Source organism: Macrotis lagotis, chromosome X, assembly GCF_037893015.1.
Source record: "Macrotis lagotis isolate mMagLag1 chromosome X, bilby.v1.9.chrom.fasta, whole genome shotgun sequence".
NCBI classification, from domain to species: domain Eukaryota; kingdom Metazoa; phylum Chordata; class Mammalia; order Peramelemorphia; family Peramelidae; genus Macrotis; species Macrotis lagotis.
The window spans coordinates 646597021-646615696 of record NC_133666.1 but is presented as its reverse complement, the minus strand read 5'-3'; the positions used below and the strand labels follow the sequence as shown (position 1 = coordinate 646615696).

Genomic DNA, 18676 nt, shown 5'->3' with positions numbered 1-18676 from the left:
CTTTTGTATTCATCTCCTTTTTACTTCCCTTGCCATTACTCTAGTTTATGACCTCATTGTTTCTGATTTGCAATTCCTTAACGGATTTCCTGACTAGCTTCACTGCTTCCTGTTTCCCCTTTTTGGTCCCTGTAATCTTGGCTATAATCTTACTGAACAAATCTGATCATGTCTCTCTGCTCAGACACCATCAGTGACTCCCCATTGTTTATGGAGTTAATGTAAAAAAAGATATACTTTTCCAATCCTTCCATGGTTTAACTCCAATCTACATGCCCAGGCTTACTAGCTTTAATACATTTTCTACTTAAGGAAGAATAACCTATTTACTGTTTTTTAATAGTGTCCTGTTCTCTTATTTTCTATGCCTGGAACAACTTGAGCTTCTAATTGTATCCTCACCCTTTGCCATTCTTCCTTTCCTTCAAGGAGTAATTTTAGGTAATTCTTCCATGGAGCCTTTTCTAGGTCCCCTTTAGAAATCATATTTCTCTCTCTCCAAATCTCTTATGCAGTACAGCACTTAATCGTATTCTTAATAAATAATTAGTTCCTAGAAATCAGGGACTAAATCTTTTTTTCATTTTCATATTCCCAGTTTTTAGCATAGAAACCCTCATACACAGTAAATGCTTAATAAATGTTTGTTGAACTAAATTTTCAGATATAGCAATGAGGCTTATAGAAGTGAATTTAGGCTGAGGTGGAGCTAGAATAATTCTTTAATTCATTGGAAAAACATTGACTATTATATATTAAAACACATTGCCAGAAATAAGTAGACATAGATTATTATGACACAATTCCTCCTCTCCCCCCCCCCCCCATGAGAAAAAGGTATGAGGGAGTTTATTTCAGGAAACTGGACCAGCCATTTCCTAGTACAAAACTTTATTTTGTGGCTTTGGCTATGTTACAAAAACAGGCTCATTAACACCTTTTTCTTTTCAGTCTTTGTTACAGCTTCAAGACCAAACAACATCTGTCTTATGTTCTCAATCTGATGTCCCCAGTGGGGGATTTAACAACCGAATCCCTATGGTGCTGCGTGGAAACTGCACCTTCTATGAAAAAGTGAAACTGGCCCAGATGAATGGGGCACGGGGGCTGCTAGTAGTTAGCAGAGAAAAACTGGTATGAAAAACTTCCTTCACCACTCTTGCTAAGAAATGTTAAAAAAAAAAATCACTGCCATTTAGTTATACTGTTGATATGGGGGAAAGCTTTTCTTTAAGGTTTCTCATTCCATAGCAGCAACACTGTTTCAGGGTTCTATTTTCAGTTGATTAAACTTTTTTATTTTGGGGTCAGATAAGTCTGTTTAGAACAGACTTATTCTTAATCTGGGCTTCATGGAGCCCTTGGGAGTTTATGGATGGATTTTAGGAGTAATTAGGAATAGAAAAATAGATTGCATCTTTTTCAATATAATTTGTTTTCCTTTGTAATCCTGTGTGTTTTATTTAATGCATTAAGAACATTATTCTGAAAAGAATGACCTTGGGTTTCACTAGACTACAAAAGGGTCAGTGATGCCAAAAAAAAGGTTAAGAATCCCTGGTTTAGGGGTAGCTAGGTGGTGCAGTGGATAGAGCGCTGGCCCTGGAATCAGGAGTACCTGGGTTCAAATTCGGCCTCAGACACTTAATAATTACCTAGCTAAAGCCACTTAACCCCATTTGGCTTGCAAAAACCTAAAAAATAAAATAAAAAAAGAATCCCTGGTTTAAAATGACAAATTGGCAGTTTCCCTCAAATACCAATAAATACAAATAAGGACCCCTCTCAGATTGGTGGAATGGATAGTTCCCACTTGTTCGGTCTCATGCTGATAATGAGTAGACTTGTTTTGTTCAGAAGTGTCTACATCATTGTTTTTCATATTGTCTGAAGTTCTACCATTAGCTTTGAGTGTTGAAATACTTTCTTCAGAAGTGCCCACTTAAATCGGGAGGGGAAATGGCTGAATCATTTGCATTATTATCAGCTAATACCTCTTTGAGGATTGACTAATAGGCTAAGAGAAGTACCCTTTGGAAAAGGCCTTAGAACAGGCTTTGGTATCAGGCACTTGGGTCAGCCATTCACCATAGCTTTCCTAAGGGCAGGTATATTCTCTATCACATCTTAAAGAGAACATTGTAACAGAAAGTTGCTTGGTATATTTGTATTGGATATTATACTACATTATTTAGTCAGAAACTTTCATCTGAGCAAGGAAGGGGAGAACTTGTATGCCTGTTTTCCTTTGTCTGAATTATGCAAGAAATTTGTGTTGCTTAATCTGTATATGTTTCTCTATTGGTGTTTCTTAATGTTTTAATACTTGGGTACAAAATGGAAGAACTCAATTTTATGAATGGATGAAAAAAATTATTTAATAAGTCTTTACTATGCACCAAGCATTGGGCATATAAATATACTTTATATTTAAAGGGGAGAACAACATGCTTAGAGCAGTAATGGCCAGGAAAGAACTGCTGCCCCTTGCCCCCTTTCAGGAACAATAACAAAGTTGCTTTAGTCTTGGCATATGGATCTAAACCTGGTCGAGAGAATTGAGGACAGGAGTTGCGTAGTAATTAGAGAAAGGAAAGAGTATGCACGGGATAGTTGATGAGACTGGAAGAGATGGCCAGGGTCATAATTGAAGTGAAACGTGATAGCTGAAGCTCTCCTAAAATAGTAGTCAGAGAGGTGGGTCTAATTGGACTATTTGAGTTCCAGGACAAAAGTTTTTCCCCCAGAAAACTGATGTGGTTGGGGAAGAGAAGGACAAAGTAATTTCTCTGTGTGTATTTTGTTTTTTGTGCCTAGGTTCCTCCAGGGGGCAACAAGACTCAGTATGATGAGATTGGTATTCCTGTGGCTCTCCTCAGCTATAAAGACATGCTTGACATTTGCAAGGTAGGCACTCAGCATGAAGATTTTACTGCTTCTGTCCAGTATCCTAAAATTCTCTCTAGGACAAAAGTGTTCAAAGTAGTGGTGTCCTCAGGAAATAAGTTGTCCAGAAAATCTCATTGCTTTCAATCCAGCTAGTTGATTCCTAATGTGTCATAAGTAAAAATTTTATTCAAAAGCACATTCTGATATTGTTCCTGCAACAAAACTATTTAAATGATAGGCCTGGCACTGCGGCTACCCACAACTATTTAAATGTTCTGTTCCACATTTTTTGTTTTGAAATGCAGCTATCTAGAGAAGAGCATCAAAGCTATCAGTGAAATCTAAGTTCTTCAAAAAAAAAATCCTTGCTCTCATCTATAATTTAAGAATTTGTTTCAGGAGCTGGAAAGATTTCTACAGTTCTGAGAAATAATCTGGAAGCCTTTCTGGTAGATTCTGCAACCCAGAAATATGTAGGTTCTATTTTTTGAGTTTCCTAACCCAAAAGAAGAAAGAAAGTAGTTTAATCTTAAGATTTCACTGCCCTTTGAGATCATTGTGATAGTAACAGCAGTGTTGTAATGATGAACTATGAAAGACTTGGCTACTCTGATCAATAACAAATGATCCAAGACAATTCCAAAGTAATCATGATGAAAAATGCTGTCCACCTCCAGAGAGAGAATTGATGAAGTCTCTTCTTTCCTTCCAATATGAAATATGTTTTGCATGATTTCACATGCTGTCATTTTGCTTGCCTTCTTGGTGAGAGGGGGAGAGGTAAAAGGGAAGGATAAATTTTGAATTCAAAATTTAAAAATGAAAGAATGCTCTAAACCAGGGCTGTCCAAAATGCAGCCAAACAGTGATTTTATATGGCCCCCTGTGGGTTTACTAAATGCTTTAGTAAATGAAGCTGAGCTGCTGCAGAGCTCTCACTAAAATGGCAAATCAAAATATATTCTCTTGTTTCAATAAAAACTTTTAAAAGTAAGGTTGGACAGCCCTGCTTTAAACAAATAAATAAGACTTGACAAAAAATGTTATTGCTCTTTAATGCAAGGTACTTTTAGGTGCCCCCTGAGCAAGCAAGTTAGTAAACTCAAGGATAGGTTCATTTAGCACTTAAGGAAAAAGTTTATTTTGTCATTGAACTCTGCTGTCTTCTCTGAGACAGACTTTTGGTCAGTCAGTGAGAGTGGCCATGTACGCCCCCAAGGAGCCTGTCCTTGATTACAACATGGTCATCATCTTCATCATGGCTGTGGGGACCGTTGCAGTTGGAGGCTACTGGGCAGGAAGCCAGGATGTGAAGAAGTAAGTTTTCTGACTTATGTAGGTAACATGTCCCTTGGCCTAATCCTTACTGATCCCAGAATTAATAATTCTGTCTGGAAGGTCAGCTTTTTATTAGCTGTTTTCTAAGGCAAACTGAAGAAAATCTGAAATAATCATCTATAGGGGAGGGAGTCCAAGGGCTTCAGAAAAGCATTTCATTTTTCTGAAGTTGATCTGGCTTGCAATTAGCCCAATTATTATTGAAAACAACACACTTCTAGTCACCTGGATCTTTACCTAATCTTGGAACTAAATGGAAGAGTCCCAAAGAACCCTGGGTTTAAATCCTGCTTCTGTTTCTTCTGTTACCTCCGTGACCTTAGGCAAATCACTCTACCTCCATGGGCCTCAGTTTCTTCATCTGTAAAATGAGGAAGTAGTGTCTCTAAATTTGGGACCCTAAGTTAGCTTGTATATGCTAGAGGTCTAATGAAACTATGTGCTAGAAGTCTAATGAAATTTCTGTACCAAAATCATGTGCTTCTTTTTGGGGAGAGTAAAGTGCTCTAGTAATTTTCTTTTATAATATAACAGTTTTTTAAAGCTTAGGATAATATGGTATAGTGGAATGAGTTTTGCTCTTAAAAGAACTGGGTTTGAATCCTAGCTCTTAATCCTTTATCTGCTATGCAACTCTAGGCAAGTAAGTTCTTCCCTTTGACCTTCTATTACCTCATTTATAAAAATGCTTGAAGTTGATTTTTGGTAACCAAGTGCAAGACTTAAATTGACATTTATCTCTATTGAATTGTTTCTTATTAGTTTAGTAGTTTGTCAAGGTCTTTTTTCATCCTGACAATCACATATACTATGCTAGCTTTCCCTTCCAGCTTAGTGTCATATGCATATCTGAGGAGTGTGCAATCTGTGTCTTTATTCAAAGCATTGATAAAAAGATTGACATAGGGCATGCACATATCCCAGGGACATCTCACTGGAGACCTCCTGCCAACTTGACATGGAATCATTAAAAAGTATTTTTTGAGCCTGACCATCCAACCAGTTTTGACTATCTTTTTTTCTTTCAGTTTTGACTAACTATATTATTGTTTGATATTATATCTCCATCTTCGGCACAAGAATTGTGTGATTGTTAAAATCTAGGTAAATTATATCCTCAGGGCAACTCATTGGCAGAGTGGATAGAGCACCGGCTCAGGAGTCAGGAAGTCCTGAGTTCAAATGTGATATCTAACATACACACACACACACACACACACACACACACTAATTTTATGACCTTGGTCACTTAACCCCATTTCCTTTCAAAATCAACAAAAAAAAAATATTCAGCATCTGCTGATAATCCTTTCCAAAAAGAAAATTAATTTAGGCTGCCATGACCTGTTTTTGGTACAGCCATGCTAGTTTTTTTTTATAATGTCCCCCTTCCCTTTATTGATATTTGCTGAGTATTACTTTAATGATCTTTTCTAGAATTTTCCCCAGGATTTGAAGTCAAGTTCACTGAACTGTAGTTTATAGACTTTTCTGTTCCCATTTTTGAAAATGTTGATATTTGTCCTTTTCCAATCTTATAGTTCTCTCCTGTTTTCCATATCTTTCAAATATTATGGACAGTGCCTTGGTCATCACATCTGCCAGTGCTTTGAGAACCAGAAAAATTTCATTAGAACCAAATGACTGAAATTCTTCAAGAGCAGCTAGGAAGTCTCTTACTCTCTCCTTTAATTCCTATTAATAATTTTTGTTCAGGCAATTCCAGGATAAAAGTTGATCCTCCTTATCAGAGGAGACAGAAAAAGAATAAGTGAGAATTAGAATCAGATAAGACTTGAACAGCTCTTCTGTTGTCAGTTATCATTACCCCATCTACTCCAAGCAAAGATCCCTTCTTTGAGCTTTTGTTTTTCTCCATATAACTTTTAAAAAGTAAACCTAAAAAAACCCTTTTATTGCCCTTCACTTCTTGACAGGCATAATTTATTTTAAGCTTCATCATTCTTGACTTTTTTTATAAGACTGTGCCACATTGTTATATTCATTTTCTGTTATTTGGAGTTACTTTGATTTTTCTGTATATTTCCATTTAAAATTTAAACTTGTTGACAAGATATCCCACATCTGATTTCCTCTGAAAGCATTTTGCTTTCTTCTGAAATCAACTTTCACAAAATTTTGAGTGATGTTATATTCTGTTTAAATTTCTCATCTTCCTTTAGCTTTAATCTTAAAATGGTGTGATCATTTCCACTCAAGGTTCTGTTTTTCCTACTCTAGATAACCAGTCCTTCCCCTTTAGTGAGGATTAGATCCAGAATAATTCTCATTTTTGTTTCCTCTACTTTTTTGAAGAATGAAACTGTTACTTAAGCAAGTCAATCATTTATTAGCTGCTCTGTTCTTTTCAGAAGGCACTCCTGAAGATAACCAGATAACTAGAAAATCACGATTTTCTCATTATTTGGCTTATGATCTGTCTCCCAAACTTCTTGTCTCTTTATTCTTTCTGTCCAAGTGACCCAATACTCTGGTGATAAAATCATTCTTCTCCCTCCTTTGACCTTAATCCAAACATTTTCTATAATACTTTTCTTCCTTTTTTAATATACAGTGCTACTGTCCTCTAATCTCCCCTTCCCCCCAGACTTCTTTGCCCTGTTCTTTTTCATCAGGTATACCCTTCCCAAACCAGTCATGGGCTTCATGGATCCCGTGATACCTCCTTTATTTATTAATTCATTTATTTTTTTTTTGATGCCTCCTTTTTTGTTGCCTAAACTTTAGGCATTTCTTTTTTTTAACCAATCATTTTTTGGGGCAAGATTTTGAAGCTTACATTTTTTTCTCTCCCTTTCTTCCTTCCCCCCTCCTCCTGACAGAAAGCAATCTGATATAGACTCTACATTGATAACCATGCTAAACGATAGATCCAGTGGTGGGATTCAGCTGGTTTGGCAGAACTGATAGCTAATTTTATGTTGAGTTCGATGAACCAGTTGTTAAAATGGCAAATCACAAATTTACATTTATTATTCTTTTTAACATTCATATGTGCAACAGCGTTTTCTAAGTGCCTATAGTAATGTTCATTCTGTCCATAGGTGAAAAAAATTGATGGAACTATGCTTGTAGTACATACTTATTCCTTTCATAAAACTCTCAATACTTTTGATGAATTACTACATTTTAATTCCCTCATTTTTGTTACTTCAGTAAACAAATAGATATTAAGAAAAAAGTGCCAAACAATTGGGAGGGGGGGTGACAAACTCATTTGTTTCTGCTTTGTGTTTTGCCCAAAATTCCCCCAAGATACTATGAGTGTAGTGGTGTTCCCTGAACCAATAGGAAACTGGGACACAATGAACCATTAGAAATATAGATTTCAAGGATTATCTTATCACCCATTTCAGAAGCCATGGAAGTAGAAGAAAAAAGAGTTAGAGCAGGTAGAATGAGTTTTGGTTCTGCATATGTTCCAACATTGGCTGCTGTGGTCACGTGGCTGCTTTCGGTCTATAAGGATACGTTTGCTCACTGTGAGTAATATAACAATCTAGTTTTGTATATCGTATTGTTCTTAATTGAGTATTAAATGTATGAAATATTAAAACTACCTTTTGGTATGTCTTTTTGTATGCTTAAAATGGTCATTAAGGCAGAGAACTAGTTGTTAATTTATTTGAATTCCACCACTGAATAGATCCATATTGATCATGTTGTGAGAGAAGAATCAGATCCAAATGAAAGAAACATTAGAGAGGGAAAAAAAGACATAATAAATAAGAGAACTTTTAAAAATTGAAGATAATAAGCTTTGGTCTTCATTTAAACTCCACAGTTTCTTCTCTGGATGTGGATGTTATTTTTCATCACAGGTCTTTTAAAATTATCTTTGATTATTGTACTGCTGAAATGAACAAATCCATCATAGTTGATCATCATCCCATGTCATTGTTAGTGTTTACGTTCTTCTGGTTCTGCTCATTTCATTCCGCATCAACTTGTACAAGCCTTTCCAGGCTTTTCTAAGATCCCTTCCCTCACGATTTCTTATAGAACAACAGTGTTACATCACATACATATACCACAATTTGTTCAGCCATTCCTCAATTGACAGGCATCCTCTCAATTTCCAGTTTTTTGCCACTAGAAACAGGGTTGCTATGAATATTTTTGTACACGTGGAATTTTTACTCTTTTTCATGGTCTCTTCAGGATACAGACCCAGTACTAGCATTGCTGGATCAAAGGACATTTATGGTTTTATTGCCCTTTGGGTGTAATTCTAAATGCAATGCATTAGTGTCAGCTTTGAGTATTTCTGAAGAAATGCTTTGTGTTTACTACTTGCTCCTTTTCTTGTATTTTGTTCCTTGTGAAATTTTGGATCCCACACTACTCCTTTCTTTGTGTCACTCTTTGTCATTCTTAACTTAGATATACATGAGCAATCTTGTCTTCCCTGGGGACCTTCCCCAAATTCTTTTTAGTTTAAGGTCTTTGGCTAGATTTGCAAGACATTTACTAAATGTATTATCATCAGCTTTTGTTATATGCCTAACAATTTATTGTAAGCCAGATTCAGGCATACAAGCATCATTTTAGACACTACAATCTTCACTAACTATTCACTTCCTGAATTAAATTTTTCTTTCTTGCTTTCAGTGAATAGTGGGAAAAACACATCCTATGCCTCTGTGGCCTCTGGTCTCTTGCCCAATGTTTCATCTTCATGGATAATTTCTTTTTTAGAGTCTTTCCAATAATGGTGAATGATCCAAATTTGGTGAATGATCTCTCTTTTGTTATAGCTTCTGTTTTCTGTTAGAACATTCTTGAGAACATAAGCAGCTTCTTCTTCAAAGACTTCAATTCTCTTTTCAAGAAGAATTCACAATCTACTTATAAGTTCTAATTGTACAGCTGTACTTTTTCCTTTGGGTAATACATCCATTATTATGAGAAATCAAAACTTTTCTTTAAAGACTTATCCTTTAAGATTCAGTACAAGTACTGCCTTCTACATGGAGCCTTTCCTGATTCCCCCAAATTACTGGTGCTATCCCTCCCAGAACTACCTTGCTTTCATTTTGACTTTATTATACATTTTATCTCTAGTTAAAATGTAAGCTTCTTGAGGACAATGACTTTTTAATCACTTTTGTCTTTGTATTGCTAGGGCTTAAGCACAATGCTATTACTAATTTTGACTGATTATTCTGAGGTCTCTCGTTTCTCTTTCTTGGAGGTTCGTGATAGAGCTTCCTATTAAGAATTCTTCCATATTGGTATAGATCCTTATCTGCTTTGTGGAAGGACAGTGAATCTGTTAACTTGATTTTGGCTTTCCTGGGGTATTCTCTAATTTGGGTCAGGGAAAAGGAAAACTGTATATCTGATTACTGAGGCTATAGAAAATTCTCATGTGGAATGGACCCCTCCATGTTAATATCCTCCTGCTCTTGTCATTTCTTCTTCTGGGGTTGAGTTGTGAGGCTAAATGTACTATTCCCAGGGTTCCCCCCTCCCCCCACAACAAAAAAACTGGTAGTTTAAATATTATTTTCCTAGTTTTACAAATGAAGAAATGGTCTCCATATATTTGTCCAAGGTTGCACAGCTTAATATTATCACACTGGCATTTGAGGCCCAGTGTCTCTGGCTGAATCCAGGGCTTTTGTCATTAAAACCATACTTGATTGTATATGAATTCCTCTGCCTTTTAGGAGGTCCATGAAGCACAAACGTGATGATGGGGCAGAAAAGCACGATGATGAGACTGTGGATGTGACTCCCATAATGATTGGAGTGTTTGTGGTGATGTGCTGTTCCATGTTGGTCTTGCTATATTACTTCTATGATCACCTTGGTGTGTATCCAATGACTGTCTTTGTTTCTTTTAACCAGTTGCCTTATCCAGCTCCCAAATTAGATCTTTTTTTTTTCCCCTCCAGTCTGACTCTTAAGGTATCTTGTCAGTACCTGGAGGAGAATAGCACCATTTTCCATTGCCATTTCCCTAACAGCTGTGTCCATACTAAATTTTTCTGTCCTTATGTTGAACACTCTGACCTGACCTAGGTCACCTAATGATTGAAAGTATAATTCAGTCAGAGCCCTGAATGGATGTTGCTTCATCAGGGTTCTTTGCCACCTTCTTTCTCCTGAATCAGAATAAACTATTCAAATAGATAAACCCTCTGATTTTCATTAGCTAGCCTGTGGCATGGAGCGACAAATTAATTGTATGAAAATGACTAAATAAAGACTTCCCTTTATGAGTTGCCATCTTTTGGGGTCTGTAGCTGATCCTTTGAAATGAAACCAGTCACATAATTCCAAAGGACTCATGATGAAAAATTCTGTCTACCCCATATAGAGAACTGATAAAACTCTGAGTGCAGTTTGAAGCATATTTTTACTTTCTTTTTTCCTCCCCTTGGGTTTTTTGGTATTTTCTTTTGTATCATGACTGATACAGAAATATATTTTGTATTACTTTACATGTTTACTTGATCTATTACTTGGCTTCTCAAGAGGTGGGAGGAGGGAAGAAAAGAATTTAGAACTCAATATAATTAAAAAATGAAACAGACTATGGATTAACCGTGCTATTATGTTTATGGATATGTCCTGTTGTAGATACATATTTTTAGCATGGCTATTTGTGCCTATTTTTCTCTCTTGTAGTATACATGATTATAATCGTATTCTGCCTGGCATCATCCACTAGCCTCTATAGCTGTCTTTCTCCTTTTATAAAAAGACTCCCATTTGGAAAATGCAGGTAAGAAAATTTAGCTGTCTTCAAAATGAGCCCCTTCTTCTCAAAGATGGATTTGATAATAAGTCCAGACACTTTAATCTGTCAGTTAAGGCAGTACCTATCTTTTTTGCAACTTAAGCTTTCTAGCTTTTATCTACCACAGTTCTTCTCATACCAGAACTTTCCACTTCAAGTGTCAGTCTCCTTCCTAAGCTTGTCATGAAACTCCCTGCTCCTTTATTTTCCCTATTACTGATTCATTTGTAAATGTTTTACTTCTCCAATTAAATGTTAACTCCATAAGATTAGGGGCAGTGTCCTACATATATAGGTTGTATTTCTCATAGTACCTGCCTGCTCTAATGCCTTTGCATGTATAACAGGTACTTAGTAAGTACTTCTTAATTGATTTGGATGTGGACCCAGGTGCTGAAGCCAGCTAAACAGTGACCCAACTGCTTGCCATATACTCATAAAAGAAAATAGAAAGAACTTATGTTTCTAGTTGAGATAATAAAACTAACACATGAAGCAGTTGGAGAATTGTATAAGATAATGTACTCATAAAATACAAGAATTTTAGAATTGCAAGGGAACTTTAGAAGTCACCTAATGAAAGAATCTCTTGCAGTGACTTGTCAGATGGATCATCTAGCCTCTGTTTAAATCCTTTTTTGTGAAAAAAGGAGCCCACCACTTATTTGGGTAGGAGGTGACTAGCTATCAAGGCATTAGATTATTAGAAAGTTATTGTGTTGAGCTGAAAAATACTCCCTTTAATTTCACACTGGTCTTCATTTTTCCCCTCTGAAAATAAACAAAAAAATTTATCTCCCTTCCATATGAAAGCTCTTTAGATAATTAAAACAGATCCAAGGCCACAGCCAGCCATATAAGAGACAGAACTGAGGGTAGCTTCCAAATGCAGCAGGATTTGAAAGTAGGGACATTTGAAAAAGGTTTTTGGAGACTCACAGTTTGAACAGAACTCCTTGACAGTTGGGAGTATAACTTACTCGCATTCCCTATGATTACTTTTTTTCCCTATGATTACTTTTTTCCCCTAGTATGATTTCTTTTCTCTAGGGTTCCAGAGAACAATTTACCATATTTTCATAAGCGCCCAAGGATTCGGATGTTGCTCCTGGCAATGTTTTGTACTACAATCAGTATAATATGGGGAATCTTCCGGAATGAAGATCAGTAAGTCCAGACTTTATCTCTCTGTTTCTCTCTCTCTCTCTCTCTCTCTCTCTCTCTCTCTCTCTCTCTCTGTCTTGCATAGCTGTGGGATATTGGGAGGCTAGTAGTCTTTAGTACCCTACTGCCCTCTGTCTCCTATACAGGCTTAGACCTCACTTGTACCTTGTCCTTAGGTGCTCCCAGATTCACTGCCTCATCTGAACCTCCCTAGAGGTGATGAGCTGATGAAGTTTAGAGCCACTTGGGTTTCACTGTTATTAAAAACCTTGCCTTTTCAATTTCATGAAAATGATTTTGGTGATGTTGGCATCAAAGCTACAATCTAGGCACATCTGATAGGAATGTCTGGGTAGTGCTTCTTTGCTTTTAACTGCATCTAATTTCAGTCCAGTTTGAAACAAGTTGGGCAGGTTTATCTGGTTGTTGCATGAATTGAGATTACAATCTGGGGAGAAAATTCTGCACTGTACTTCTCCTGTAGCTGGAGTGTCTTAGTGTTTTTGGTTTCTAATTCCAGTTTATGACTCTGCCCCTTGACCCATAAAGCTAGGGAGAGGAATTCCTCTGCCAATGATTTGCCAGGCTTGTTGATCTTTTCCTTGGGTGTGTTGATTCGACAGGAGAGACTAATGGTTTCTTTTAGAAAGTCTGAGTTCTTTGGATAGGAGGGTTATGAACTGGAAGCCTCGAAATCATCAGGGAAGGGAGAAGAACAGAGCTAGCATGCTGGAGCTACTGTGTTGTCTGCCCTGCTATCAGTGACACCATCTGGTATTTTCTTAAGAGACCTTTCAAGTTGCTAAAGATTCTTGGCATTTTTTACTTGGAAATTTTGGCAGAAGTAACAGGCAGAAGGAAAAACTGAAAATATTTTTGAGAGTGTTTTTTATATGGAAAATATTATCCCCATAACCTCCCAGCCACTGTTTCTAAAAACAAATAAGATGGACCAATGTTCTCTTCCCTGAAGGCTCTGGTCTTATGGGAGTCCCTGACAAGCCCCTTTATTTATTCATTTCCTCCTCTGTAACAATGGGGGGATTGGACTAGAAAGTCACTAAGGACTTTTTAGTTTGAAATGCTACCAATCCCATGCTCTTTCTCCTTAACTCACCTTCTACCTCTGGTTCAAGTATATGGTCTTAGCCTTTCTACTGGGGTCTGTTTTCCAAACTCTGAATTAATTATTAGTTGCTTCCTTCTGTACTGTTCTCCTGAGGTCCCTAGAACCACAGATTAGAGCTGGAAGAGAAGCTGTCAGATCATAGAAGCCAATCTCTTTATCTTCCAAAGGAAGAAACTGAGGTTCAGAAGGGGAAGGAACTTGTCCAAAGTCTTTCGGGTAGTAACTGCTTGAGCCTTGATCCTTTTGACTTCAAATTAATGTTCTTTTGACTTCATTCTCTCTCTAGTGATTTTGAGGTGAGCTGTAGACACAATGGCTTTAGACATAGAAACCCTGCAGTCACTTAGCAATCTCTTGATTTAATCACCTTCAAAAATGGAGATTATCATATTTAGATACTGCATTCATACAGACATACTGCACAAAGAGATTTTAAAAATCAAAAGCAATAATACTAGAAAAGGCTTTTGTAACCACAAAGAGCTGTATAAATGTGAGTTGTCATAGATTTTTAGAATTGCTTAGTAATTCCAAAGAGCTGTTTTTGTGGGTGCTCCTTGTAGTAAGAGCACATTAGAATTCCTCCATACCTTAGTGTATGGTTTTCTTAAGTTATTGTGGTCACAAAAGTATTCATTGCTTTGTGGTGGTAAGTCTTCTTCAAACTTGATAGGCTTTTAGGATTGCTAAGTGATTCCAAAGAGCTGTGACATTATTTCTGCGGGTATTCCCCATACTAGAATTCCTCCATACCTTAGTGTATCGCTAGTCCTTAGACTGTAGGTAATTTATAGACTCGTCAGTCTTGTCCCAAAATCCTTCATTGTTTGGTAGAAACCTACCAGAGCTTGAATTTTGTTGGCATAACCCACGGGAACCCTTTCCATGTTGTGATGATGCATCAAAGGAAGATTTTAGCACAAGATGGAATATATTTTAAATAAAATAATAATGGGGGGCAGTTAGGTGGCGTAGTGGATAGAGCACTGGCCCTGGAGTCAGGGAGTACCTGAGTTCAAATCTGGCCTCAGACACTTAATAATTACCTAGCTGTACGGCCTTGGGCAAGCCACTGAACCCCATTTGCCTTGCAAAAACCTAAAAATAAATAAATAAACAAATAAAATCTCTGATGTTAGCATCTTTAACATATAAGGGAATAAATATTCCTCTATACTTCGTCCAGCAAGCAACATTAGATCCTCATAGTACATATATGAGGTAAGTATTATCCACATTTTCTAGATAAAGAAAATGAGGCATCAAGAATTTAGATAAGTCACCTAGTCAGTCATTGTCTGAGATGAGCAAGATGTACAGGTTTAGAGAACTCACCCCAGCTGGTCACATGAACTATTTGTGCCTGACCTATGGTAGAGCATTCCAAGCTTGTATTAGTCTGATCAGTCACAATTAGATACATTATAAGACTCTTAAAATAGTGATGTTGTTTTGGTCCTCTTTAAGAATGAGGTCTAACAACTACCTTATTAGTAGCTAAGAACTTGGATCTCTGACTCCTAGACCAGTGCTGTTTGCACTCTATTTTGGGACTGACTTGACTTGCCCATCTTAGAGCCTCTTGCTTCAGGGTAGTGATATTAATACTTTTATTTTCCAGGTGGGCCTGGGTCCTTCAAGATGCACTGGGAATTGCCTTCTGCCTTTACATGTTAAAAACCATTCGCCTACCAACTTTCAAGGTATGAGGCTTGGAAAGGGCTAGTGGGGTTTCCATGAGAAAGATGTAATTGGTAGAGGGAAGATAATCTTTGAAGATGTATGTGTTTTTAGGGCAGTTGTCATCTATCTTGATGTTGTATTGACATCTTGTGTTGACATCTAGTCTTTTTAGCTTCCCTTTCCCCTTTTTTCCTTCTTCACAAGATTAAGCCTGTGGGAGAATAAAGTTTCCAGAAGATAGCAGTAGTTTTATAGATCTTCCTTCTACCAGCAGGGTATAGTCAGTGTTGCCTGTAACTATCATCTCTCAGTTATTCAGGGTTAATTATAACTCTAGCCAACATTTTTTGGAGTTTTTTATTTTTTTTATTTTTTGGTTTTTGCAAAGCAATGGGATTAAGGGACTTTGCCCAAGGCCACCCAGCCAAGGTAATTATTAAGTATCTGAAACCAGATTTGAACTCATGTCCTTCTGACTCCAGGGCCAGTGTTCTATCCACTGCTACACCTAGCTGGCCCTGACATTCCTTCTTAAGAGCAAATTTTGGAAGGTTTGGCTTGGAAAAAGGATGAAATATTATTTAACATCATGCTTGGGCATAATCTGTGGTTTTCAGTTACCTAGGCTAGCTTCATCTATATGGGTTAGCAATAGCCATGCTTTAACTCTCATTCTGAGGGCAGAAGTACTAGAGAAGCAAGTGGTCCTGTTAGAGAATTTTCCTTATCTGCCAGGAGTGGCTTAAAGTGGTACATGGCAGCATTGTGTAGTGGAAAGTAAGCTGACCTTGTGAGTCAAAAGATCAGGATTCAGAGGTTCTTTCTGCCCTTCACTAGCACTTGTGGCAAGGGACAGCTCACTCCTGGTGCTGAAATAGTGCTGAAATAGTTTTCTCAATCTGTCAGCTGGAAATAATCCTGTTTTGCCCCTCTTTCATACAGAGCTGTGATGAGCAATTAGTGAGTTTCTATGGTAAAGGAGCATTGAAAAACTCTTAAAGAACCATATAAAATGTAAATTAATATTTAAAATGTTAAAAAATCAGTATTTTCTTTTTCTGGTGAAAAGAATAAAAAATTCACTGAAAGAACTAGGGGAACAAAGTCAACTGTTTAAAAAGTAATCAGTCCTCCTGTAAATCAGACCTCCTATAAAATCTGCAGTTGAAATTTCACAGAAAAGTGTATCTTGTTACTTGACCCATTTTGATTTCTTTATTTAGAACTTGGAAAATTTTTATTTTTTTTCCTCCAAATTAAGCACCAAACTTAAGGTATTTAAAAGCAGGCAAATGCCTAATGGAGCTTTTGTGAACTTAGAACTGGGATGAGAATTTTGGTCTGAAAGGGTTGTTTGTTTTTTAAAAAAGTTAAAAGTGAATTTGTCCTTTATGTATATTTTCACATACTTTTTTTAGTTTCCTTTTTTTTTAAATTAAATAAAACACCCATCTGGACCTGAGACCAGAGTGCAGCTACTTCCTAGCATGGTATTTGCTTGAGACCTGGCTGGCTTTGGGGGGCTTAAGGGGAAGAAAGACATAACTGAGCAGTGACAAAGAAAGGATGAGAGGCAAAGTCCCCAGAGAGAGCTAGTTTGAGATCAGCTTCTGGATCAGTGTGAGTGCTTTACTAGATTGTGAAAATTCATATAGTGCAAGTTGAATGAATCTTCAGAGCTGGTCAGAGAATTTAAGCACTTTTTCCCCTGCCTCAATGACTGATTTTTTTTTTTCTTTTCTTAGGCTTGTACTTTGCTTCTGTTAGTGCTTTTCATCTATGATGTATTTTTCGTATTCATTACACCCTTTCTGACAAAGGTAGGAATTGTTCTACTTGTTCTGTCATCCAAACTTGTCCCAGAGTTCCAGAATAGTTAAATTTCCCGTGTCCTTTTGTTTTTTTTAGAGTGGGAACAGCATAATGGTGGAAGTGGCTGCTGGCCCTTCGGATTCTACCACTCACGAAAAGGTATTTCTTAGTAGCTTCAAGATAGATGGTGAATTTATTACTCTTAACCTCTGAGTGCTTTCATCTCCAGAGAGGGTTAAACTACAAAGAGCTACTTGACTAGAAGCTCACAAATTGTACCAACATTTATGGTGATTTCAAAGGCTCTTAACTCCCATGCCAAGCCTGTGAAGGAGGTATGTATGTGGGAAAGGTGTGGGAAAGTCAGAGGAGACTGGGTACATGTGTACATGTTTGACAGCCTGAAAAGAACCAAGGTAGGTCTGCTTTGGATGATAGAACCTCCAAACCCCCCCCCCAAACTGAGTCCAAAGGGTAAATAAAAGGAACACATGTATGATAAGGATACCAAAGGGTCCAGGTAGAGGCATGGAGACATTTCCCTGGGGACTTTTTCTTCCTTCAGATTTTCTGGTTTTTAAATTTACTTTTTTTTTTTAGGCTGTTACATTTCTACATAGACTAAACATGATTTTGTGAGCAAACTCAAGTTTTATATAACAGTTGAGGGAAAACTGTAATAAACTGTAGTAAAATGGGAAGAGAAATTAGAAGACCTGAGTTCAAATCCAGGCTGTGGGTCTGAGTTTCCTCATCTGTAAAATGAAGGGGTTGGACAAGAAGACTTCCAATGTCTTTTCCATTGCTAACATCCTGTAACTTTTATTTCCGAATTTAAAAGTAACTTTGATGGTGAAAAAAACCAAACACAAACATATGTATGTATGTTCCATTTTTCCCTAGATTTCAGAATTTTCAGAAATGTTCCTGCCTTCTATTATATCTGGCATCACTCCCTTAAGGACAGCTGGTTTAATAATATTCTGTCACAGTGGATCCTGACAGACTTGATTGTGGTCATCAGCATTGTTTTGACTAATAGCAAAAGGATTTTTTGCATATATATATATATATATATATATATATATATATATATATATATATATATATATACATGCAGCCCTTTGTTCTGATTGCACACCTGCCTTGTGGACATTCCCCTTGTCATTTATAGGACACTATTTTCTGAGGGGTTGAGAAACTGTCAGACCTATTTGTTAGGGAAAGATACTGTAGCTTTCCCCATAACTTGTTTGATGTTTGTAGAATTGTCATGAGAAAGAGTACATATTTTCATGACTTTGATTATAAATGTACAGATTTTACACTAAAAACATGTTATTTCTTCCCCTCTTTTTAGCTGCCCATGGTGCTGAAGGTCCCAAGATTAAACTCTTCACCATTAGCACTCTGTGACAGGCCATTTTCTCTATTAGGCTTTGGAGATATCTTAGTGCCAGGTATTTCAGTTACTAAGCTTGCAGGTTAATGAGCCAAAGTAGAATGTGGTCTAATGGATTTTGAATCAGAAGAACTGAGTTTAAATCCCAGCTTTGCTTCTTATTATTTATGTGACCTTGAGCAAGTCACTCCTGTAGATCTCTCTAGCTTCCCCATCTGTAAGATGATGGTTTGATTTAATGTTCTCTGAGATCCTATCCACTTCTAAGGAAGTGTTGATGGAGGCCCTTAATGCTCTGCTAGGCACTGTGAGGGAAGATGAAGATGAAGACATAGTCCCTGTTCTTAAGGAGTTTACAGTTTGGTGGTGGAAATAAATATACCCTTGAAACAATCAGCAAAATGTTATGTAAGGGCTAAATTGTGTACTGCATACCATAGCTGTTATAGGAGTTCAACAGAGAGAAGATTGGTGATGCAATTGCATCTCA

General features: G+C 37.1%; 1 protein-coding gene across 6 annotated transcripts in view; it reads left to right on the top strand.

Moving 5' to 3' along the window:
• SPPL2B (signal peptide peptidase like 2B) overlaps window positions 1-18676 on the top strand; it is a 45924-nt gene that overhangs the window by 14719 nt on the left and 12529 nt on the right. For all 6 annotated transcript variants that reach the window (XR_012472104.1, XR_012472106.1, XR_012472105.1 and 3 more), the window contains exons 3-12: window positions 952-1134; window positions 2818-2907; window positions 4067-4206; window positions 9921-10063; window positions 10885-10981; window positions 12047-12163; window positions 14911-14992; window positions 16718-16792; window positions 16881-16943; window positions 18145-18244. Coding sequence is in view for 3 of the 6 variants with exons in the window: in XM_074204615.1 (XP_074060716.1) it covers window positions 952-1134; window positions 2818-2907; window positions 4067-4206; window positions 9921-10063; window positions 10885-10981; window positions 12047-12163; window positions 14911-14992; window positions 16718-16792; window positions 16881-16943; window positions 18145-18244 (1090 nt within the window). In the remaining 3 variants the exon portion in view is untranslated. The remainder of the gene's footprint in view (window positions 1-951; window positions 1135-2817; window positions 2908-4066; window positions 4207-9920; window positions 10064-10884; window positions 10982-12046; window positions 12164-14910; window positions 14993-16717; window positions 16793-16880; window positions 16944-18144; window positions 18245-18676) is intronic.